We start from the raw sequence: 24,528 nt of genomic DNA on the forward strand, positions 1-24,528 counted from the left end.
GGTGTGGGGGTGTGTGGCGGGGGGGTGGTGTGTCTGTGTGTGTGTGGTGTGTCTGTGTGTGGGGGGGGATGTGTATGTGTGGGGGGTGTGGGGGGTGGTGGTGTGTGTGTGTGTGTGTGTGTGTGTGGTGTGTCTGTGTGTGTGTGGTGTGTCTGTGTGGTGTGTCTGTGTGTGGGTGGGGATGTGTGTGTGTGTGTGGTGTGTCTGTGTGTGGGGGGTAATGTGTATGTGGGGGGGGTGAGTGTGTGGGCAGGTGTGTGTGTGGAGGGGGGTGGTGTGGACACTGCTGTTGCCGAGATGATCAGGACGGTGCCGCCCGGGTGCCGGGCTGATGAGCGCGACGTTCATCAGTGTCCTCAGAACACCTGGCCCGAGGCTGACAGTAGGATGGACGAATCAGAAAGAGGAGTGTAGACCAGCCAGGTCGCCAGCGGTGCGGTCATCCTGACTCCAGGTGATAAAAGATCTGCAAATGGCCTAACTGGTGAGCATCTTCTCACCCCAAATTGCCAAATTTTCACTAAACTCGACTGCGTGAAGCTTTCATGTGTGTGTGATTGCTGCTTACAACCGATGTATTCACAGTGCATATCCGTGCCCAGGGGTGTAGGTCAAGTCAATACAGAGCTTTCTGGGCCCCTCTATGTTCACCCGTCGTCCAAGTTCTTTGAAAGCACGCCCAGCAGATGGCATACCTCGAGGTCAGGGTCATCCAGGCAGCGGGGCAGGATGGCCCAGGGGAGTCATGGGCACCAGAGAAGCCGTTACTGGAATGGCCATCTCGACCATCACAGTCCAAGCTCTGTGCCAAGTTCAGAGCTTTTCCATGGTGCCAAGGAAGGGTGACAAAGGCCTTCCATCTTTCATACCTTCCTTCAGATTCATTATAGGCATTCGGTAATTCAAGATATAGGATAATTGAATCATTGCACACGTGTTCACCAGTCCCTGACTTTGAAATGAATGAGGCTTTATTGCCATTGTCAGTAAACAGGAGCCATGACCGAGGCCTGGAGCCCAGCTTTTCCTCGGACCTAGAGGACTGTTGAGAGGGAGACTGGGGAAGATCCTTGCCTGTTCATGTTCACTGCGCCCCCTCTGAGCCATGCCTGCCCTCTGGCGGCCTGATGACCATCCCAGCAGCTTTTCTCCAGCCTTCCCAGTTCCGGCCGCATGGATGGTCAAGAATGGACACAAGTCAGTCCCACTCCCTCGACCACTGGCAGCCTGCCTCCGCCTCCAGATGCCCACTCACCTCATGTGCTGTGGACAAGGTGGACAGGAGGGCGAGGGTGCCCCATCCTGCCCTGCCCATATGCAAATCTAACCTTTCTGATATTCCAGCAGCATAAACCCGAAGGCGGGATTTCAGCAGGAAAATATTTACCCAAAGCTCTCTCTCTCATAATCTATCGATTTTAATATCCTCCCCACTTTGGCTGAATGTCAATTTTACCCCGAGGACTACTCCTGGAACACATTTTATTTACTTAGGCCTTTCAAAATATTAGTGTTGGAAATAAGTGGAGTTTGAGTCTATTGGTGTTCCTATTTAAAGTTTATTTTTCCTATTTGAATAATGCTGGTAATTTGCCTCGGTAATTGGGGCCGGCGGGCAGCATGAGGACCACATACACACAAGTAGCATCGCGTTCCTGTTTTCATTAGGAACGCGCAGCTCATTAAATGCCGAGCCAACTTCCCCACTTAACCTCTGGAAGCAGAGCCACCTGACGATCACCATCGTTTAACCAGAAGCCAGTCCATTCTCCTCTGATCACTTCTGTTCCAAGTGTTCAGCCTGTGCCAAGTTCTGCACGAAAAGCATCAGCGGACCCCAGACGGAGCTCGTCAGGCCCTGAAGGGGCTGGGCGGCTCTGCAGACTCTGCAGCCCCCACCCCAGTCCTCCTGTCTGCTCCTGCAGAAGAGAAAGGGACATGGGGGAGCCCCTGGGCATCATGTTTCCTCCCACCGTAAGCCCCAGGAGAGGCCATGACCCACTTGGGGAAGACACAGCGACCCTCTCCTGCTACCAGGGACCTTCAGAGGCTAAATTACCAGCCGCCAAACATCCTCTTTTTCATATTTAACAAGGAATTTATGTTGCAAACAACACTTCAGCTTATTATTCAGGATTTTTGCAGTGTATCTTTAGAGCTTCTCTGCACAGGGCTTTTGATATTGCAAAGCTGGCTTCTCACCCATCCCCACATCCAGCCTCTACTGCCCCACCCAGACCCCACCAGACTCTCCCTGTTTGCTGTCCTGAGGTGCAGACCACCCACCCTGAGGGTGCCAGGAGGGGCTTCACCACAACTCTCGCTGGGCTTGTGCCCAGAGGCTGAACCAGACCAGACTCGGGGGTCTCTGTAGGACCCCTCCCCTTCCCCCAGGATGGACTAGACCAGGCTCGGAGATCTCTGTAGGAGCCCCCTCCTCCCCATCAGGGACGGACTAGACCAGGCTCAGGGGTCTCTGTAGGACACCTCTTCTCCCTGCTAGGATGGACTAAATCAGACTCGGGGGTTTCTGTAGGACCCCTCCCCTCCCCATCAGGGACGGACTAGACCAAAAAACACTGATGCTGCACTGTGCAGCCTGTGAGCTGGAACTTCAGTTCAGCTCAGTTCAGTCGCTCAGTCGTGTCCGACTCTTTGCGACCCCATGAATCGCAGCACGCCAGGCCTCCCTGTCCATCACCAACTCCCAGAGTTTACTCAAACTCATGTCCATCGAGTTGGTGATACCATCCAGCCATCTCATCCTCTGTCGTCCCCTTCTCCTTCTGCCCCCAATCCCTCCCAGCATTAGAGTCTTTTCCAATGAGTCAATTCTTCGCATGAGGTCGACAAAGTATTGGAGTTTCAGCTTCAACATCAGTCCTTCCAATGAACACCCAGGACTGATCTCCTTTAGATAGGACTGGTTGGACCTCCTTGCAGTCCAAGGGACTCTCAAGAATCTTCTCTAACACCACAGTTCAAAAGCATCAATTCTTCAGTGCTCAGCCTTCTTCACAGTCCAACTCTCACATCCATACATGACCACTGGAAAAACCATAGCCTTGACTAGATGGACCTTTGCTGGCAAAGTAATGTCTCTGCTTTTGAATATGCTATCTAGGTTGGTCATAACTTTTCTTCCAAGGAGTAAGTGTCTTTTAATTTCATGGCTGCAATCACCATCTGCAGTGATTTCAGAGCTCAGAAAAATAAAGTCTGACACTGTTTCCACTGTTTCCCCATCTATTTCCCATGAAGTGATGGGACCGGATGCCATGATCTTCGATTTCTGAATGTTGAGATTTAAGCCAACTTTTTCACTCTCCTCTTTCACTTTCATCAAGAGGCTCTTTAGTTCCTCTTCACTTTCTGCCATAAGGGTGGTGTCATCTGCATATCTGAGGTTATTGATATTTCTCCCGCAATCTTGATTCCAGCTGTGCTTCCTCCAGCCCAGCGTTTCTCATGATGTACTCTGCATATAAGTTGAATAAGCAGGGTGACAATATACAGCCTTGACGTACTCCTTTTCCTATTTGGAACCAGTCTGTTGTTTGATGTCCAGTTCTAACTGTTGCTTCCTGACCTGGAAAGTGGACTGGAAAGACCCCCTCAAAGTTTGCTGTTGGTTGGGGTGCTCACCTCCACCCTAGGAGACTGAAGGAGCTCCACACAGCCCATGGAGGCACCCTGGAATCTGAACTTACAAAAATAATTCAAGACACAAGCTTGCTTTTGAGCATTTAGCTGCTTCTACCATAAACCAAATGGAGAAAAATCAAATTATCTCAGAGTCTGATTAGTTGGGTTTGCAGTAACCAGAGTTGACTGTATGTATTAAATCTCAAGTGATTAAAACATTAAAAATTCCTAGTGTTAAATTAGATGGTAAGTCTGCATCTCCCAACGTGAATTCTAAGTTTCTGCCTGGCTTCTAACACACCACGTAATCAACAACATTTACACATACAAATCCAGCTATGAAGAATTACATGCAGCTGCAAGCATGTATGTGATTTAATTAAAGCCAATCACTGAGAATAGTTGCAGTGCTGGGGATGAGGGGATGGGGACTGGGGAGATGGGGGACTGGGGGGTGGGGGTGGGGGTGGAGAGGGTTTGTGAGGGAAGGAGGCCTGAGCGCAGCTCCAGGCTGAGTTCCTTAAGAAGCCCCAGTCTGTTCATTTCGCAGAAGGTCTGAGGAGATACCTCAGTGCCTTAACAGAGGACATGCACTTTTCCAATGCAGATGGTTATTCACGATTCTCTCCTTCTGACTTTTAAACCCAGAAAAACTAAGAGTCATAGTTCAATATATAAACATTCCATAACTGGCAAAACTACAAGCAAGACTTTCCAAAGCCACCCTAGAAAGTAATGCTGGTTAAATACCAAAGAAGCGAGACGTCTCAAAGCCGCCCTAGGAAGTGATACTGGTTAAATATCAGAGAGATAAATTTTAACCGGCTAAATACCCCTGTGCATCTTAATTAGACTGTCCTCCACCCAGAGTAAGAAAAGTTAAAGAAATTTTTGCTTTTTTCTTTCTACATTCACCTTTATAAAATGTTAATTGAGAAATACGCTTAACATAAATGTCAAGGACCCCTTAAAAGGATAAAGAAAAAAGGCTTGTAGGGGAGATGTTTAAAGGAAGGTCTTGATGGAGGGCGGGTGGTTCAGAGGCCAGACGGGGACAGGGTGGGAGGGGGTGCTCAGAAGCAGGGGTGGGGGGCTCTGGACCCCGCCATCCAGGAAGCACCTGGAAAGTCCCTGAAGAGAAAGGGCAGTTCCCAGATGTTGGGATGATTCCTGGGTGTTGGGATGATTGGTTCTGTGACATAGGGAAGAAAACGGGAACCAGCTGTCAGTGGTGTGAGCACCAGCCCCCCCTCAACTGGAGGAAGCCTCTGCGAGGCTGGAGGGAGGCAGGGACAGTCCCCCCAGGGTCCTGCTTGAGGGCTTGTGCCCTGGGGCCACACTGGGCCAGAATCGCCGTGGCCGGCTTGCCATCTTGAGGCCAGGGGGTCACGGAGTAGGCAGCGGGCCCCGGGTAGAGTGGAGGAGGGAGAAGGCACGGTCACAAGGCTACTGCTTGTGTTTTCCAGGAGTTCGCAGATGCCGTGTCCCAGCTGGTCACACAGAAGTTCCGAGAGCTGGCCGCGGGCCTGGCCTCGGCGCACGCCCGCCACAAGGCGCTGGCCGGGATCGTCATGACCCGAGGTAACGCCTCCCCACCGGGAAGAGGGGGCAAGCCTGGAAACAGGACCCCCTCCCCATGAAGACATGGAACAGAGCAGATAGTCCGCCCCCTCCCCCGCCCAGAGCCCCAAAGAAGAGCGACCAGAGGGCACGGCAGTCCCTTTTCATCAGGCATGTCCCACACCCCGTGGTCGGGGGGACTGCAGCCTCCTGTCTGCAGAAGCTCAGCCAGGGTCAGGCCCCACAGGGAACCCCTTACCCTGAGATTCTTCAGTCCCCCTCTCAGGGCTCACACCACCCTGAACAAGCCCATTGCAGGAGACACAAGGCAGGCCTTCTCCAGCCCCCACCCCTAACCGCTCACGGACAGGGACAGGACAGTGACAGGACAGTGACAAAGAGCCCATCAAGGTTGCTCTTACCAGCCAGGTTCAAGAAAGTGATGCTTAGTTTTAAACCATCAATTTGGGTGAAAACATCTCACTACTAAATAACCTACTAATAGTAACTAGCCATCTGGTTATTTGAATTCAACTGTTGCTAGCTGCAAAGTTTGGGGTGAGCTGGTAATGACCTACCAGAGAACGATTACTGTCCAAAAGCATGGGTGTTAGAAGCCAGACAACCAGCCAGCTTCCCTCTCACTCTAGACACCAGAGGCTCCTCCAGGGCCACCGAGTGCAAGGCCACTGGGGTCGGGGCAGCAGCGCAAGGACTCTCACTCAGTCTTTCCATGCTGGGAAAACCGAAATGAAAATGCCTCCTCCCAGGGTAAGCTGGTGACTAGGACAAAGGACATGAAGAGCCCTGGAATGTAAGAATCACTTTATAAGGGTAATGTTCTAAGTCAAAGGCAAGTCTCTTCTGTCAGTGACACTGTTGAATTTGGAGCAGGTGCCCCACGGGAGCCACCAGCGTTTGGTAACCCTGCCACTCTGCCTTGATAGAATAAAAAATGTCCCAAACTAAGGGCTAAGAGGCCCCCTCCCCAGTCCAGACCACTGCCGCTGGAGGCAGCCCTCCATCCACACGGCCACAGCAGGCAATCCACGTAAAGAAACTATATGCATGGGTTGACCAAAATGTTCATTTGGAGCTTTCCATAAGATGTTATGGAAAACTGCAAACAAATTTCTTGGCCAACCCGATATAACATGGGCTTCCCCAGTGGCTCTGTGGTAAAGAATCCATCTGCCGATGCGTAAACACAAGAGCCACAGGTTCAATCCCTGGGTTGGGAAGAATCCCCTGGAGGAGGGTGTGGCAACCCACTCCAGGGTTCCTGCCTGGAGAATCCCATGGACAGAGGAGTCTGGTGAGCTACATAGGGTTGCAAAGAGCTGGACAGGACTGAGATGACTGCAATATTACATGAATGTGAGACTTTACATGGTAAACCTACACTGATTAGTAACTTATGAACATGGAAGAATAAATTACTGACATTTACTTTCCTGAAGAGAAGGTTTAATAAACATGTTGATTAAAAAGAGATTAGGAAATATTTTGCAAAATAACTAATAGAAATATTTTTAAATATTCACTTACTTAAAGGTGATGGGCAATGTAATCAGAATTCTAATTCAGTTATCGGAGCAAATGCCTAAGAAACTCTAAAAGGGGGTGATGTGTCTTTTTCTAGCTTTTATAACATATGTTACAATGTTATAAATTAAGTTTATTTTGAAATAAAATCTGACAGGTCATCCCCTCCATTTTTAGGCAAGAAGCCAGTTCACCCACATCAATTAGCTCACGAGTGAGGCTGATGCCGTTTTGTAGCCACTCTGAGAAATACAATGGCAGAAATATATACTTATGAACAGCACTGCTTTTACCTTTATGAAAACACTGCATTCACTGGGAAAAGCACAAAGAGAAGAGAACTTACAAGTGGAAGTTTCCATCCTTGGCCCCAAGCAAACTCGGAGGCAGACATTTTAATCATTTTAAATTTTGCTCTTGTGACTCTAAATACTGTGCTGGTTCTATGTTTCAAGATTTTCTGTTCTAAATCTTATCAATTAATTCACCCTATGAAAAAATGGATACTATTTTATTTTCCATTTCTGTATCTATAATACCCACTTAACCCTTTGCTTTTCACCCTGTTAGATTGAATGGGGCATCTTCACTTTCCATTTTGTAAATTGGGGCTGGTGGTGTCAACCCTGTCTTCCCCTGGTGATGTCTCTGCATGTGGATGGATTTTTATGTCATCACTGACGGCATTCATACTCTCTTCTATGTTCTGTGCGTAGGCTGTCTCCTCTATCTTGCCTCTGCGGTGAGTTTAAGACTGAAACAGCTAGGCAGCATCTACACTCAGGATGCTGTAAGTCGCGGGGCAAAGTCAGGTGACTTGCAGGAATCTCACGGTTCTCAGTGCGGGGGGTGCATCTCTGAGGAAAGAGCCTGTTCCCCTATTGGGTCACATCCATTCTCAAGCCCCCCTACCTCTCAGACCATGTGACACTGAAGGTTGGTCTGAGCAGCTAGACTTCCTTAAACCACTTTGGGGGGGTGGTCACATGACCTCCAAGCCCTCACACCTGCGGGGTGCACCTGTGCTGGAGTCTCTGCCCGCCAGGCCAGGGGTCCCATACCACCCACCTGGACCGCTGTCTCAGCATCCATGCCATCCTCCTTCTGTCTCTAGAAACATCTTTAAAATGCGTAGGATGGAAACTGAATCTCCACGTCTCCGGGAGCTTTTAACCCAGGTCTCTTGCTCCTGGGAGGGTGAGCTGGGGTGTCTGAGCTCACGCTTGCTTGCCCTGGGTATTTTCCAGGGCTTTTCTCTGCTCTCTCATCCAGTATCTCTGACTAGAAATGTCCTAACTGACATCTGTTTGCAGTGGCTGCCCCACCCCTGCCACGGGAGGGCAGGGTCTTTTTCACTTGAATGCTACATAATTTCATAAGACTGTGTAGGTGTGAGCCAGTCACCTTCCCTGACATATTTAAGTCATTTATTTTGCAATTTTTCCTGTATCATTTATTTGATAAATTCCTTCTTTCATTCACATTTTTGTCAAATTTTCAACATTCTCAGCTAACTCCCCGTCTTTCACCTTTCTGTTAATCTACCTTTTACTCTGTGTTCCTGGAATTTTCCAGGCAAGAATAGTGGACTGGGTTGCCCTTCCCTTCTCCAGGGGATCTTTCTGACCCAGGGATCAAACCTGGGTTTCCTGTATTACAGGCAGATTCTTAACCATCTGAGCCACCAGGGAAGACTTGCTGTTAATCTACCTTTTACTCTGTGTTCCTGGAAATTCCCTGTGTATGTGACAGCTCTTCAGTTGCCCCGTGTTCTAATTTTTGCAAGCTATTGTCTGCAACTCCTGTCTTGTCCTCTGGTTCCTATTTCTTCAGAGGATGGTCTTCTTTCACTGCCGGCAGGTCTCTTCAGGTTTCTCTGACTCACCAGCACATTACTGAGCCTGTCTCTGGTCCCTAATCACAGTGATTCCTCTGTGATCGGTGGCGTCTTTCTTTAGTTTCCGTTTTTCCCTTTTATCCTGGTTATGATTTCTGTCTGAACATCCACATTGTGAGTAAAATATTGGTCCAATCATCGTAGGCACCGCGCATGGATTTCCCACCCGAACAGAAATGCTGCCTGCCCCACCCGCCCTGTTTCCCGCTGCAGGCGCCTCCTTGAGCGGAGTGGGCAGGAGTTGGTCATCCACAAGGGACCACCTGAGGCCGAAGCGAGGAGATGAACCTCCTGCCAGGTGTCCCTCAACCCCACGCATCCGCTCCAGGGGGGCAGCCCCTGAACTAAAATGGGACGCAGGCTCCACCGGCCCTCAGCCCAACTCAGCAGCATGCTTTCTCTGCAGTCAGTGCTGGAAGGCAGGCCCATTCCCAGGGCTCCACTCACGGGTCCTGGCGATCAAGCCCCGCCCCCAGCCACACTCCCCCTGGAACCCCTCCTTCCCGTAGGGCTGGAAATGGAGGAGAATCAGAGCCTCTGGACCGTGTTCCGGTGGAGCCTGGGTCAAGCTGTTCTGACAGTGCCCACGCTCCCACGAAGAAGCAATTTCTGAGCGGCTGTTTGTCATGAGTCTCAGTTGATATGAAAATTGTAATTTTGATAGCATTTTCACATATGCCAATCAGTTGATTGTGCCAACCCCAAGCAGTGGGAAAGGTGGGAATCTTTATTATCCATTTGAAGAAGTACAGACACCAAGACCAAGAGGCCAGGTGACCCTCACGTCTGATGGGGGGAGGGGGTGTGCAGAGCTAAGATGCAGCCACAGGCTCCAGTCCTTCATCCACGCGGCCGTGGACACAACTCAAGGCACAGTGCTGAATATCTGTCCATGCAACTGCTTAGGTCTAAGATTATGAAAGAGCCAAAAAAGGGGTCCCCTAGTGTATATTTTTAGAAGTTTACATATAAACCTGTCTTTTGTCAGCCTGGCCTGCAAAAGTTAGAAGCTTTGGTTTCACTCTCTCCCATGTAAGTTAACTCTTTCCCATTTAAGTTAACGTGCAGCTTTAAAAAGTGAAAGAAAGTAAAAGTGAAAAACATACATGAATGCCTGGGATTTATACCCGCCCTGAAAAAACACACCTCCTTGAAGTTGGGCGGTGGAGAGCACAGCCCAGGACAGCCCCGTCCAGAATACCAGGCCCTCTGGGCAGTGGCCAGACCTGTCTTCTCTGGGAAAATTGGAAGTGCTAATGAGCTCAGCATTGGAACGTCAGCCAACCTTTCACAGTAATGAGATGTTAAGAGATGTAGAGGTGCTTTGTTGCGTGCATTTTGCTCAGGTGAGCAAGGAGGTGGAGAGTTGAGTTGGACTCTGGCTTGAGAAGAACTGACACTTAAACATTGCTTTCCCATTGGCACTCGATAGATCCTGACAGATCAAATACAGTTGAGACTTCTTTCTGTCGCCAGGAGCACAAGGGAACGTCCACCTTCACAGAGGCCTCACAGAAGCAGGATTCAAGGACTTTGCCCCTATATTCCCAAATGCTTTTCCTCTTTTCCTGAATGACTGGCAGTTGCTTCGATAGTAAAATTAAAAGTAGGGTATTTTATTTATGCCCAGGAAGATGCAGGGGAAATGAGTAGGAGCAAATGAACTGGACAGAAGCCCCGTGCTGTGGTGAAAGATGGTAAATGATGAACTGGATTCCAAGGAGTCAGTCATAATAACAGTTTAGTTGATGAAACGTCTCCATGGAGACATAGGGCACATTGAGATTCCAAGGGGTGGACACCTCACAACGAGGAGTGTGACGGACAATTGATTTTAAATCTGGGGTTTAAACTGTTGGTTTAAACCACAAAATTCAGGATGGATTTACCACTGACCCCACATAGCATGCGTACTGACTTATTTACGGTAAACGTCTCCCCTTAAAACGGAGCAAGAAAGAACATGCGGACCACCCAGACCACTCCCAGCTCACATGCAGATGAACAGGAGTTTGCTGCTAAGTCACTTCAGTTGTGTCCAACTCTGTGCGACCCCATAGACAGCAGCCCCCCAGGCTCCCCCGTCCCTGGGATTCTCCAGGCAAGAACACTGGAGTGGGTTGCCATTTCCTTCTCCAATGCATGAAAGTGAAAAGTGAAAGTGAAGACGCTCAGTCGTATCCGACTCTTAGCAACTCCCTGGACTGCAGCCTACAAGCTCCTCCATCCATGGGATTTTCCAGGCAAGAGTACTAGAGTGGGTTGCCATTGCCTTCTCTAGAACAGGAGTTTAGTCCAGGTCCCACCGAGTAGGAGCTCAACCAGGTGATGGGCAGCAGCCCTGACTGTGGGCTACATCTCAGAAATGCCTATGTCCACCTGCATCAGGAAGGCGGCATGTGTCAGGAGTACATGAAGAAGGGAAGATGACTAAACCTGGGCTGTGTTCTTCTGAAATCAGACGCTCCCATCAAAGCCATTCAGATGCCACATGTAGATGGTCATCAAGTCATAGCCCAGCATTTAACTGCCCCAAAGATTTCATGGGGGGGAAAACCAACTCCTTATTTTCTTTGGTGGCAATAAACTATCCTCATCTTTTTTCCAGTCTCTAAATTTAGTGGAAACATAACACTAAGTTTGTTAGTGAAGGAATAACAGAAAAAACACTAACATCTAGTGTTTGTCCATGTGCCAGGGGTGGCTTTAGGGTGTTTAAACCATGTTATCTTATTCAACAAAATACTCCACGTTCTCCCTAATTATGACCATCAGTTGTCCATGCTGGGCACAGCTGCTTGTAAAAAAGGTGGCTGGAGGGAGGGAGGAGAGAAAGAAAAGAATAGTGGAAAGGAAGAAGTGTCAGGAAAGCCACGGAGTTCATCAGCTCTGATTGCCTCCCACACCCACTAAGGCTGCTGCAGGTCCAAGGATGTTCTGAGGGGTCGGGACTAATTAAGTTACCAACAAGAAGCTGGGTAAAGCTGTACCTTTGAAGAGCTTTTGATCTTCAGATACGTGTACTGGGGGAGGGGGGTCACTCCGGGAGAAGCCCTTGGTATCCTCTGAGTAGAGGCATGGCTCTCAGAAAAGCCAGGACTCAGGATTTAACCTGGAAATCAGGGTCCTGGCTTCACCGCAGGTCAGGTTGGCTCAAGGTGGTCTCACAGTCCTGTCTCCTGTTCCGCGGGGCTTTTTGACCCCACCCACTCTGGACCCCCAGAAGCAGGAGCTGCTTTCCTTATTTACATAACAATATCCCTCAGAGCTCCCCATGGACCCGAAAGCTTGGCTAGGAAGGAGCTTGCATAGTCCTGGACAGTACCAGAGGGGACACGTGAGCATCAGGCCCACCCTCAGGGAGTCTTCCACTTGGGGGGTGATCCTCGGCCGAGGACTGGGTGGCAGCAGGGTTCCCGGGTTCCCCAGAACCTTCCGCTGGCCAGCTGGCTGTCTATTTATAGATAAACTTGAGACTCGGGTTGGGGGGAGGGGTGGGGACAGAGGCGGAGAACAGACTCAGTGCCCGCAGGGAGGGCAGCAGCCGCGGGCTCTGATGCCGCCTCTGTTCCCCAGGCCTGGACGCCAGGCAAGCCCAGGTGGTCGTCCTGTCCTCGGGGACAAAGTGCATCAGCGGCGAGCACATCAACGACCAGGGGCTGGTGGTCAACGACTGCCATGCGGAGATTCTGGCCAGGCGGGCGCTGGTCCACTTCCTATACGCACAGCTGGAGCTGCATCTGAGGTGAGCATGAAGCCTGCACCTGTGTCCCTCCACCCTGGCATCCCCTGTCCTGGCGTCCCCTCGGTCATGGTCAGCCTTGCACCTGCCAGCGGCCGTGCCCCGAAAGCACGCACCTCTTCACTGGGCCGTCCCAGAGGCGTCTCGCTTAAGGGCCCCCTAGGCAGGGGCAGACTCTCGGTGGCCCCGAGCACAGCGTGCATCTCAGCCAGGTCTGCTGCCCCCCACAGCCTCTAACACAGGGTTCCGGTAGTCACACAGAGCAGGGACAGGCCCAGGGTGCTGAGCAGATGCACGGGGAGCAAGGCCTTCATACACTCTGGGAAGTTTTATCTGAGCCCCTGATCTGCAGCTTCTCCTCAGTTCCAGGCCCGCGGTGGGTTGGCCAGGGCTGAATGTGGGGAAGAGAGCTGGAGATCTCAACTAACGTGAGGAGGGTTTTCTGCCCTGAGTGTCCAGGTCAGAAATGTTTCCAAACACCCCTGACTCTGGGTGTGTCACCATGACCCGGGCCTGGCTCTGCGCTTCCAGCTGCACGCTGCGGGCAGGGGGAACGGACACTCAGACCCCTGCCCTGGGGGTCGTGGGGAGGGGAACAGCAACAGCTGCAGAAAGCCAGGGCTGCGCGTTTGCCCCAAGCTTCTGGGGAACTGTGGCTGGGGGCCTGGGGAACTGTGGCAGGGGGCCTGGCGCAGTGTCGGGAGGCAGAGAGGCTGGTGGGACACCTCAGGGGTTCCCAGGCTCCGCCTGTGTGAGGAATCAGCAACCACCAGGAGGAAGGGCGCGGTGACCCGCAGGACGAGGGTGTGGGCGGGGCCGCTGGCTGGCCGAAGCCGGCTCCTGCGTGCGGACGGGGGCTGGCTCCTTCGTGCAGCGGGGGGCTCCTCCGTGCGGAGGGGTGTCTCTTCTGTGCAGGGGGCTCCCCTGTGCGGGCGGCCGGAGGGGTCCATGCGCAGAGTTCCTGGGGGGCCGCGCCTCTCTATCCCCATTCTCCATCTGACTCAGAACCTGGTGCAGTGTAGACGTGGTGCCCTAGGGAACGCGGGGCCCCATGATCCCCGGCACGGACAGGCGGCCCCGAGGACGCAGGGCGGGGAAGACCGTGGGGACCAGACCCAGGGGGCTCCACGCGGGGGAAGACACGCACGGGGTGCGGAGGCGGCTGTGAGCAGGGCCTGGGGGCCCAGCCCCGGGCCCCGGCTGAGCACCCGCTCGTCTACAGCAAGCGGCGCGAGGACAGCGAGCGTTCCATCTTCGAGCGGCTGAAGGAGGGCGGCTTCCGGCTGCGAGACGGAATCCTGTTTCATCTGTACCTGAGCGCCTCGCCTTGCGGAGACGCGCGCCTGCACTCACCCCATGAGCGCGCGGCCGAGCGTGAGTAAGCGGGCTCCATCACCAGCATCACCAGCGTCATCACTGTCACCTGAGTCCTCAGTTCAGTTCAGTCGCTCAGTCGTGTCCGACTCTTTGCGACCCCATGAATCACAGCACGTACAGGCCTCCCTGTCCATCACCAACTCCCGGAGTTCATTCAAACTCATATCCATCGAGTCGGTGATACCATCCAGCCATCTCATCCTCTGTCGTCCCCTTCTCCTGCCCCCAATCCCTCCCAGCATCAGTCTTTTCCAATTAGTCAACTCTTCGCATGAGGTCGCCAAAGTATTGTAGTTTCAGCTTTAGCATCAGTCCTTCCAATGAACACCCAGGACTGATCTCCTTTAGGATGGACTGGTTGGACCTCCTTGCAGTCCAAAGGACTCTCAAGAATCTTCTCCAACACCACAGTTCAAAAACATCAATTCTTTGGCGCTCAGCTTTCTTCACAGTCCAACTCTCACATCCATACATGACTACTGGAAAAACCATAGCCTTGACTAGATGGACCTTTGCTGGCAAAGTAATGTCTCTGCTTTTGAATATGCTGTCTAGGTTGATCATAACTTCTCTTCCAGGGAGTAAGTGAAGTAAAGTGAAGTCGCTCAGTCGTGTCCGACTCTTTGCGACTCCATGAACAGTAGCCTGCACCAGGCTCCTCCATCCATGGGATTTTCTAGGCAAGAGTACTGGAGTGGGTTGCCATTTCCTTCTCCAGGGAATCTTCCAGACCCAGGGATAGAACACAGGTCTCCCGCATCTAAGGAGTAAGCGTCTTTTAATTTCATGGCTGCAATCACCATCTGCAGTGATTTTGGAGCCCCCAAAAATAGAGTCTGACACTGTTTCCACTGTTTCCCCATCTGTTTCCCATGAAGTGATGGGACCGGATGCCATGATCTTCGTTTTCTGAATGTTGAGATTTAAGCCAACTTTTTCACTCTCCTCTTTCACTTTCATCAAGAGGCTCTTTAGTTCCTCTTCACCTTCTGCCATAAGGGTGGTGTCATCTGCATATCTGAGGTTATTGATATTTCTCCCAGAAATCTTGATTCCAGCTTGTGCTTCTTCCAGTCCAGTGTTTCTCATGATGTACTCTGCATAGAAGTTAAATAAGCAGGGTGACAATATACAGCCTTGACGTACTCCTTTTCCTATTTGGAACCAGTCTGTTGTTTCATGTCCAGTTCTAACTGTTGCTTCCTGACCTACATACAGGTTTCTCAAGAGGCAGGTCAGGTGGTCTGGCATTCCCATCTCTTTCAGAATTTTCCACAGTTTATTGTGATCCACACAGTCAAAGGCTTTGGCATAGTCAATAAAGCAGAAATAGATATTTTTCCTGGAACTCTCTTGCTTTTTCTGTGATCCAGCAGATGTTGGCAATTTGATCTCTGGTTCCTCTGCCTTTTCCAAAACCAGCTTGAACATCTGGAAGTTCACGGTTCACGTATTGCTGAAGCCTGGCTTGGAGAATTTTGAGCATTACTTTACTAGCGTGTGAGATGAGTGCAATTGTGTGGTAGTTTGAGCAGTCTTTGGCATTGCCTTTCTTTGGAATTGGAATGAAAACTGACCTTTTGCAGTCCTGTGGCCACTGCTGAGTTTTCCAAATTTGCTGGCATATTGAGTGGAGCACTTTCACAGCATCATCTTTCAGGATTTGAAACAGCTCCACTGGAATTCCATCACCTCCACTAGCTTTGTTCATAGGGATGCTTTCTAAGGCCCACTTGACTTCACATTCCAGGATGTCTGGCTCTAGGTGAGTGATCACATCATCATGATTATCTGGGTTGTAGAGCTTTTTTTTGTACAGTTCTTCCGTGTATTCTTGCCACCTCTTCTTAATATCTTCTGCTTCTATTAGGTCCATATCATTTCTGTCCTTTATCGAGCCCATCTTTGCATGAAATGTTCCCTTGGTATCTCTAATTTTCTTGAAGAGATCTCTAGTCTTTCCCATTCTGTTGTTTTCCTCTATTTCTTTGCATTGATCACTGAGGAAGGCTTTCTTATCTCTCCTTGCTATTCTTTGGAACTCTACATTCAGATACTTATATCTTTCCTTTTCTCCTCTGCTTTTCGCTTCTCTTCTTTTCACAGCTATTTGTAAGGCCTCCCCAGACAGCCATTTTGCTTTTTTGCATTTCTTTTCCATGGGGATGGTCTTGATCCCTGTCTCCTGTACAATGTCATGAACCTCATTCCATAGTTCACCAGGTATTCTATCTATCAGATCTAGTCCCTTAAATCTATTTCTCACTTCTACTGTATAATCATAAGGGATTTGATTTAGGTCATACCTGAATAGTCTAGTGGTTTTCCCTACTTTCTTCAATTTGAGTCTGAATTTGGTAATAAGGAGTTCATGATCTGAGCCACAGTCAGCTCCCAGTCTTGTTTTTGCTGACTGTATAGAGCTTCTCCATCTTTGGCTGCAAAGAATATAATCAATCTGATATCGGTGTTGACCATCTGGTGATGTCCACATGTAGAGTTTTCTCTGGTGTTGTTGGAAGAGAGTGTTTGCTATGACCAGTGCATTTTCTTGGCAAAACTCTACTAGCCTTTGCCCTGCTTCACTCCGTACTCCAAGGCCAAATTTGCCTGTTACTCCAGGTGTTTCTTAACTTCCTACTTTTATATTCCAGCCCCCTATAATGAAAAGGACATCTTTTGGGGGTATTAGTTCTAAGAGGTTTTGTAGGTCTTCATAGAACCATTCAACTTCAGCTTCTTCAATGTTACTGGCTGGGGCATAGGCTTGGATTACCATGATATTGAATGGTTTGCCTTGGAAACAAACAGAGATCATTCTGTCATTTTTGAGATTGCATCCAAGTACTGCATTTCAGACTCTTTTGTTGACCATGATGGCTACTCCATTTCTTCTAAGGGATTCCTGCCCACAGTAGTAGATATAATGGTCATCTGAGTTAAATTCACCCATTCCAGTCCATTTTAGTTTGCTGATTCCTAGAATGTCGACGTTCACTCTTGCCATCTCCTGTTTGACCATTTCCAATTTGCCTTGATTCATGGACCTAACATTCCAGGTTTCTATGCAATATTGCTTTTTATAGCATCGGACCTTGCTTCTATCACCAGTCGCATGCACAACTGGGTATTGTTTTTGCTTTGGCTCCATCCCTTCATTCTTTCTGGAGTTATTTCTCCACTGATCTCCAGTAGCATATTGGGCACCTACCAATCCGGGGAGTTCCCCTTTCAGTGTCCCATCATTTTGCCTTTCATACTGTTCATGGGGTTCTCAAGGCAAGAATACTGATGTGGTTTGCCATTCCCTTCTCCAGTGGACCACATTCTATCAGACCTCTCCACCATGACCCGCCCGTCCTGGGTGGCTCCACACGGCGTGGCTTAGTTTCATTGAGTTAGACAAGGCTGTGGTCCATGTGCTCAGATTGGCTAGTTTTCTATGATTATGGTTTCAGTGTGTCTGCCTTCTGATGCCCTCTCTTAACACCTACTGTCTTACTTGGGTTTCTCTTACCTTGGACATGGGGTATCTTCACGGCTGCTCCAGCAAAGCGCAGCCGCTGCTCCTTACCTTGGATGAGGGGTATCTCCTCACAGCCTCCCCTTCTGACCTTGAACGTGGAGTAGCTCCTCTCGGCCCTCCAGCGCCCACGCAGCCGCAGCTCCCTGGATGTGGGGTAGCTCCTCTTGGCTGCCTCTCCTGACCTCGGGTGTGTGGTAGCTCATCTCTGCCGCAACCCCTGACCTTGGGCATGAGTCCTAGTACCATGTAAAATGGCAAAGAAGAGATTCAGGCTCTAGCCAGGGGAGAGCCAGGCATCCCCAGGCTCAGCCTCTCAGCTTGTTTCTCTCTTCCAGAGAAGATTCAGAGGCCAGTCCAAACTGGAACTCACATTGCCAAGGACCTGGTTGGTAGTATGGTCAGTCACAACCTGAAACCTCTCCGAGTAGCGCAGTGACTGCCTCTGGGTGCTATCAATACGTTGGAAAGGAACTTCAGTTCTTAGAAACCATGAGAACATATGCCAAGAATTATCTGAGATCTGTAAGAGAAGGTGCCCATGCAAACTCAAATGTCATCTATATTGTTTGATACCTTCAGTGAGGTATACAAAAGAATAACGCATTTTCACGAATTCTAAAACTTATATAGAAATCTTGTAAAGAAGGCATCTACTATCCATCCATGTCATTGTGTGTGTATCAATGCTGATATCACTATGGTATTTCACATATAATTTGCATGCAAAGCAGTTGAGCATTTCTATAATACAATATAATGCAGACTAAGTGTACAGAAATTTTTTAAAAAGACAAAGTAGTAAAGTTAATCTGTCTTGTTCAAGCTAGTGCTTCATGTAACTGTGGTGGGTGTGGGTGTGGGGGCTCTGGAGCGGAAAGATGGTGAACAGTGACAAGGCAGTACCCCACCTGCTGCTGTCACTTCTGGGTATAGAGACACCCCCCCACCGGACCGTAGGGAGCAGCTCTGGGCTCCCAGGTCCCATCTCAGTCCCTCAACCTAAGAGAGAGGTAACCCCACTGTCCCCATTTTTAGATGAAGTAACTATCACGGTGGTCTTAAGTAGCTTTTCTAAGGCTACACAGCTGGGAGAGCTTAGAGCCAGGCCTCGGATTTAGACTGGGTTTGCAGCCCACTGCCTGGGAACTGTGTGGTTTCTGAATGGCCACAAAGGTGAAAAGAACTTCTCAAGAGGTGAGAAGGAGCCCAGACGTTGGCGCTGTACACGCGTCTCCTTCTCTGGCCCGCCTGTGCTCAGCGTTCAGAGACCAGACGGCTGCAGAGCCTCTGATGGTCAGTGTCCAAACTATGGTGTGACGCCAGCCGAGCTGGACCAGGGCGGAGTCATGTCCCAGCTCCTCCTCTGAGCCCGTCCCGCTCAGAGGTGCTGTCCAGTACCCCCCCGCCTGTCTTATGCAGCCCCCCACCCCTGTCTTACACGGCTCTCGTCTCCTAGTAAGCAGCAGCAAGCACCTGGCCAGGAAGTTCCGGGGGCACCTGCGCACAAAGATCGAGTCTGGGGAGGGGACGGTGCCTGTGCGTGGCCCAGGCGCAGTGCAGACCTGGGATGGCGTCCTGCTGGGCGAGCAGCTGGTCACCATGTCCTGCACAGACAAGATCGCCAGGTAACAGCCCCTCTCCTCATGCAAGAGCTGCCCTGGTGTGGGGAGGGGATGAGGGTTGTGGTCCTGGAGGGGGCTAGTCTGATACTGAGGTGCACCCTGCAGTCCCGGACTCTGCCGACATCCCCCACCTCCCTGGAGAGTCAGGCAGAGCTGTCAGAGGGGCAGCCGAGGCTCGGAGAGGCAGACACCCAGGGACCTGGGGAGCCGGGCAGCGGGGACCCCAGGCCCCGGACCCTGACTCTGCACACGGAGGTGGCCCAGGTACACTCGGTGCCCCTGTGGCTTCCTGGGCTACACAACAGATAAAACCTGAGCCCCTGTAAACAGGGATTTGGAATCTTGAGGGAAATGACCAACAGGCTGCAGGAGAAACAGGGCTGCTTACTGCCCTGGAGGGACCAACCACCCTGGCCCAACCACATAAACCAAAGCACTGATTTCTGCAGCAAAGAGAAGTGCCCGTAGCATCAGCTGGCTCCTCTGTCAGAAGAAAACACACCCTCCCCTGTGATGTTCTCACCCCTCATCAAGAGGGAAAAGCAGCTATTTCCAGCATGAGGGAGTCTTCCTGCTACCCCAAGAGCGCTGGGCCTCTGACTGACCCCTAGAAAGTGAAGTGGACAGATGATGCAGAATTGAAGATTCACCGTCTCTAGGACCTCAAACATCAGGGGACAGAGAGTGAAACTCGCTACGAGGCCAGCGTGGTGGGGGGCATCGACAGTTCCCACGGACATGGCCGGTCTTTCTGGCCTGGCTGTGAGAGGCGATCCAAACCCTCCGTCACAGGCGAATGCCAAAACGCCACCTCCTGAAAGGACGGGAAATGGGTTTGGGGGTCTTTAGCTCTTGTTTCTCAGAGTCCAGAGGCTTATAAAAGTCTAAATCTTCTGGAACTAACGTTCCTTTAGATATAGTTTCTAATTTTAAGCACTTGAACTTGATTATCGATTGCAATGTGTCTTTAAATGAACAGATTAAAACTTTCTCCATAAAAATGAACTGCAAGTAGTTATAGCTGCTGTCCAGGGACTTCGGCGCTGAGATCTCGGGCCACGGGGGTCCCTCCCTCTGAGTATGGGCAGGGCAGTCTGGGCTGGGGCCACCCGGGCAGTCCCATGGGTCCTCTGGGCACAGAGAGTACATCCCTCCTTAAAAAGGCGAGCTTCCCAGGATCACCCCTTCAGGTATTGTTAGCGTTTCAGTGACCAACAGACAGACGCAAATGTATTTCTTTAAGATTATCTACACTGAAACCAGATCTGGAACTTTCTTCTCTGTCAACACTGCGGTGATATCACTGTTTGAACCAGCAGAAAGGCATTCTCCCATTCCCTCCAGAAAACTGAAAACTCTCCAATTTGGGTTCAGGGTGACTTTGGCTTTATCGACAGCATTGGCTGGACAAGTTAAACTCCTACAGCCAGGCCAGGAGAAAGCTGATCATCTCTGGTGCGAAGGTGATTAGGAGGAAGCCAGATACAGAATTTGTTTGTCTTTAGACAATCCCACAGCCAGAACCATTCAGATACAGTTTTGTTCCAAGCCAGTCCACGGACGGCCTCTGGAATGCTGACCTCATCCTTTGAGAAAGGGCTTTGTTATCCATGGGGATGGCCTCTCCGTGGCCTTTCATGCCTCCAGCAATGTCCTCTCCTTCATACCTTTCAGATGCCACCTCTCTGGGAAAATCGCCCACCAAACCCCAAGGACAGCCCTCCACTCCTTTCAAGGAGACAGGATGTGACTCACAGAAATGATCACAATCATTTTTTTAAGTGAAGTTATGCAAATCTGATAGGCTAAAGTAAACGTTTCATAAAACCAATGACTGTTAAAATTGTGGGACTAAACTGTTTGTGTGTAAATATTACCTTTTATATTCCACTTGAGTTTTATGTGGGTGAGCACATTACTTTAATGACCCGCACTTATGGAGGGGGGGATGTGCCTCCATCCTCGCCAGCCAGATGGCTGCCTTTTCTTGCATGAGATTAAAAGATGTTTCTCATTCACCTCGATGCTTCTGAGGCAAATTAATATCGCCAGCTAAATTGCTTGTGTTTTTGGAATAAAATTTAAAGAGAACTTTTTAAGGCAATTGGTGTCACAGGTTCTCGGAGCAGACTGCTCTCCAGGTAGGCCTGCTGGTTTGAGCGTTCGGTAATTAATGGAAAGAATTCCGTGTTAATTGACTGCTTTGGGAAAGGGAAATATAATGACTCCTTATTAATCATGAAAGGAAATGTGCGGCGTGGAGGCCCCACAATAATCGCTCTAACCGCAGAGAAATGTTAATTAATGAAAAGAACAATGATGTAAGAAATTAGCTGCATGATGCTGGTGCTGCGAATGGAGGCTAGATTTTAAGCACATTATTTAGAATGGAAACCGCAGGATCCTACCTTAAATAACACATACACGGAACCATGTTCCACCCAAATTTAGGGGAAAGTCTGACAAGGGCCTGTCACCTTTGCTGGCAGAAGCCGACATGTACCCAGAGCAGCTTTCATTTTGGAGCCCCGTGCTCTGCTCAGGGCCCCTGAAGTCAAAGCAGCCCCGAGCCCAACGAATTTGTTGGGTCACCGGAGCAGGCCCCACCCACTGCCAGGTTCCCCTGGGGCAGGAACCCAGGGCCTGACCCCCATCTCCCCCCAGGTGGAACGTGCTGGGCCTGCAGGGCGCACTGCTCTGCCACTTCATCGAGCCCGTGTACCTGCACAGCATCGTGGTGGGCAGCCTGCGCCACACCGGCCACCTCTCCCGCGTCATGAGCCACCGGACCCAGGAGGTCGGCCAGCTGCCTGCCTCCTACCGGCACAACCGGCCCCTGCTCAGCGGTAAGGAGGCCATCCTCAGACGCACACCCCTGTATCAGCCCTGGGCCCCAGGGCAGGCTTTCCAGGTCGGGCCCACAGCCGCTTAAGACCTAGCGCCCGGTACCTGGAAGGCCAGGCGGGCAGATGAAGGCACTGGTGACGGCCCAGGGTGGACTCCCCGCATGCGCCGTGTCACTGTCAGGGCCACAGAAGCACAGGCAGCGAGCACGCGTGTCCAGCGGCGGGGGGGACCCAGGGCCGCGGGCCACCCCGACCTGACCCAGGAGCGAGCTCCTGAGTGTCCCCCCACCCTGGGAGGGGGCACAGCCCAGGGTCCTAAGGACCAGGAGTCACATGGCCCTGCCCTGGCAGCCGCCTAGCTCTGGGCTCTGTGGGGGTGACCCTCCATCCCAAAGAGCCTGTCCTGACCGGCGGTCCCAGGAAGGTAGAAGAGGGGCGTTTCTGTGCTCCCCGTGCCTCTCCCCTGCAGGGGGCCGTAGACCCACAGGGACCAGCCAGTCCAGGGCTTGGGCTTGGATGAGATCCTCAGAAAAAGGAGACAGAGATGGTGGAGGGCTGTGGTGAGAGTCAGCCTAGGAGTGTGTGGGACCCTGAAATTGTTCACTTAGGAGCCGAGGGGCACTGGTGGTACCCACGGGGTGGCAGTGAAAACAGGAGGCGCTAAGCTGTGAGGGTGCCCACAGGCCAGGCCAGCTCCCCAGAGGAGGCACCTCCCACCCCTGATCCCCCCGCCCCCATGGTGGTCCCCAGCCAAGGACAGCATCGGACCCCAGAGCTCAGACAGGGCAGGAGAGCATTGGAGCTAGGCCTGCCTGGTGCTCAGAGACCCAGGCTTCTTATGCACGAGACCCTGTTCCTAAGACCTGCAACCCTCTGCCAGAATTAGGGAGCCCCCTCAGATGCCAGGGCCAGAGAGGGGCCTCTGGAAACTGCAGGGAGGCCATGGGACAGGGGTCTCAGGGGCCATCTAGGACCATGGCCCAGCTTTCCTCGCTGTGACCTTGGACTGACCTGTGGTGGACGGGGTCCCCTCCCACCCCTCCCCACCATGAACAGTGCCTGCAAGTCTGGCCCAAAGCAGTGCCCAGGAGTCCCCGGGCCTGAGCCCAGGCAGATGATGGCCACCAACAGCCTGGGGGTGGCTCTCCGAGGAGGTTGGCGCCCACAGGGGCTGGGTCTGCAGTGCAGTGACTTCCAGCACCAGGCGCTGCTGCCCTGGGAACTAAGTGGTCCCATCCACTGTCCAGCCATCCAGCCGCCCGCTCAGGAGCAGCAGGCTGTGGAGGAGCAGCGTGTGGACAGGATGGGTGTCCCGTGGCTGGATCCAGGTGTCGGGAGGGCGAAGGGGGTGGGGGTGGGGAGGGGCTGGGCTGAACACCCTGCAGCATCAGGACCGTGAACATGAGGCCAAGTGCAACCTCTGCCCACTCCTGTGTGACCCCGGCAGGACCTGGGGACTGGCCATGTTGGCTGCACACAGAGTGGAAGGGCATGGAAGGCACGTGGCCGAGGGCCCAGGGTCAGCGCCCCTCCTTGAGGCCACCGTCCTCTGTGGTTTAGAATCTACAGCAGCCCCTGGGCTTAGAAGGAACCAGTTTAATGCTCTGCTGTCTTGAAATGCAAACACAGGCCAGTTTCCAGTCCATACTGGGCCCTCTGGTCACCTCGCCATGCAGGCAGCCCTGCACACTCAGGCTTCGCTTCTTTTCACTCCATCTTGTGTCCGTGACCCTGGTATCCACCCCATGGGAAGCTGGCACGCAGCAGGTGTCCCATGAACACGTGTTCTCAGGCAGCCTTCCCATGACTCCATCCATTCCCCAGTCCATAGGACAAACATCCAGAGAGGAGACATGCGGGCTGTGTCCTCATTGGACAGCCTTGCCTCCAACGCCCTGGGTGCACCCGAGCCCAGTGACAGCGGCTGCCCACCCCTCCCTCAGCCCTGGTTCCTGCTGGGCAGGCAGCGCTCACACCCGGCACCTGGCCTCTCTTGGCAGGAGTGAGTCAAGCGGAAGCGCGACAGCCTGGGAAGGCGCCCCACTTCAGCGTGAACTGGGTGGTGGGCACAGCGGACGTGGAGGTCATCGACGCCACCACCGGGAGGCGGAGCTGTGGCCGCTCCTCCCGGCTCTGCAAGCACAGGCTCTCGGCGCGCTGGGCGCGGCTCTATGGCAAGGTGAGGGCCGCTCCCTCCCAGGGTCTGAGGGCAGGGGATGGCGGGGGGCACAGGTGGGGCCAGGTGACTGCAGACACACCAACTGGTCCTCTGGGGACCCCAGACGTGGCCCCTCCAAGCAGGTCCCCCACCCGCAACAGGCTCTCCCTGTGGCCCCAGAAACAGATGGAAAGGGGCTCAGTGGTGAACGGCTGTGGCCGGCCCAGCCTGTGAAAAGTCTACGGGGACTTCAGAGTCAATGTGGTTCCGGTTCAGACAGGAGACAGATGCTCCAAGGTTAGGTCCCCTCAGTTACATGGCAGTGAGTATCAGGGCTGCGGACCAGCCACCAAGCAGCTGGAACCCCCACCACGGCCCCCGCTGGCCAGGCCGCTCCCGGAGGGCTCACGGCCCCTCTCGCTCTGTTCCACAGCTGAGCACGCGGATCCCACGGCACGGAGACACACCATCCATGTACTGTGAGGCCAAGCTGGGGGCGCGCACCTACCAGGCCGTCAAACAGCAGCTGTGCAGAGCGTTCCAGAAGGCCGGCCTGGGCACATGGGTGAGGAAGCCACCCGAGCAAGACCAGTTCCTGCTAGCGCTGTGA

The 24,528-nt window shown here is 52.1% G+C and overlaps 1 protein-coding gene across 1 annotated transcript in view; it reads left to right on the forward strand.

Moving 5' to 3' along the window:
* The window catches only part of ADARB2 (adenosine deaminase RNA specific B2 (inactive)), a 240,177-nt gene extending 215,649 nt beyond the window's left edge, over positions 1–24,528 (forward strand). Inside the window, exons 4-10 of the mRNA XM_069547929.1 lie at positions 5,112–5,226; positions 12,224–12,392; positions 13,612–13,763; positions 18,749–18,917; positions 21,579–21,760; positions 23,761–23,939; positions 24,352–24,528. Coding sequence (XP_069404030.1) covers positions 5,112–5,226; positions 12,224–12,392; positions 13,612–13,763; positions 18,749–18,917; positions 21,579–21,760; positions 23,761–23,939; positions 24,352–24,528 — 1,143 coding nt within the window. The remainder of the gene's footprint in view (positions 1–5,111; positions 5,227–12,223; positions 12,393–13,611; positions 13,764–18,748; positions 18,918–21,578; positions 21,761–23,760; positions 23,940–24,351) is intronic.

This window comes from Ovis canadensis, chromosome 13 (assembly GCF_042477335.2).
Source record: "Ovis canadensis isolate MfBH-ARS-UI-01 breed Bighorn chromosome 13, ARS-UI_OviCan_v2, whole genome shotgun sequence".
Classification (NCBI taxonomy): domain Eukaryota; kingdom Metazoa; phylum Chordata; class Mammalia; order Artiodactyla; family Bovidae; genus Ovis; species Ovis canadensis.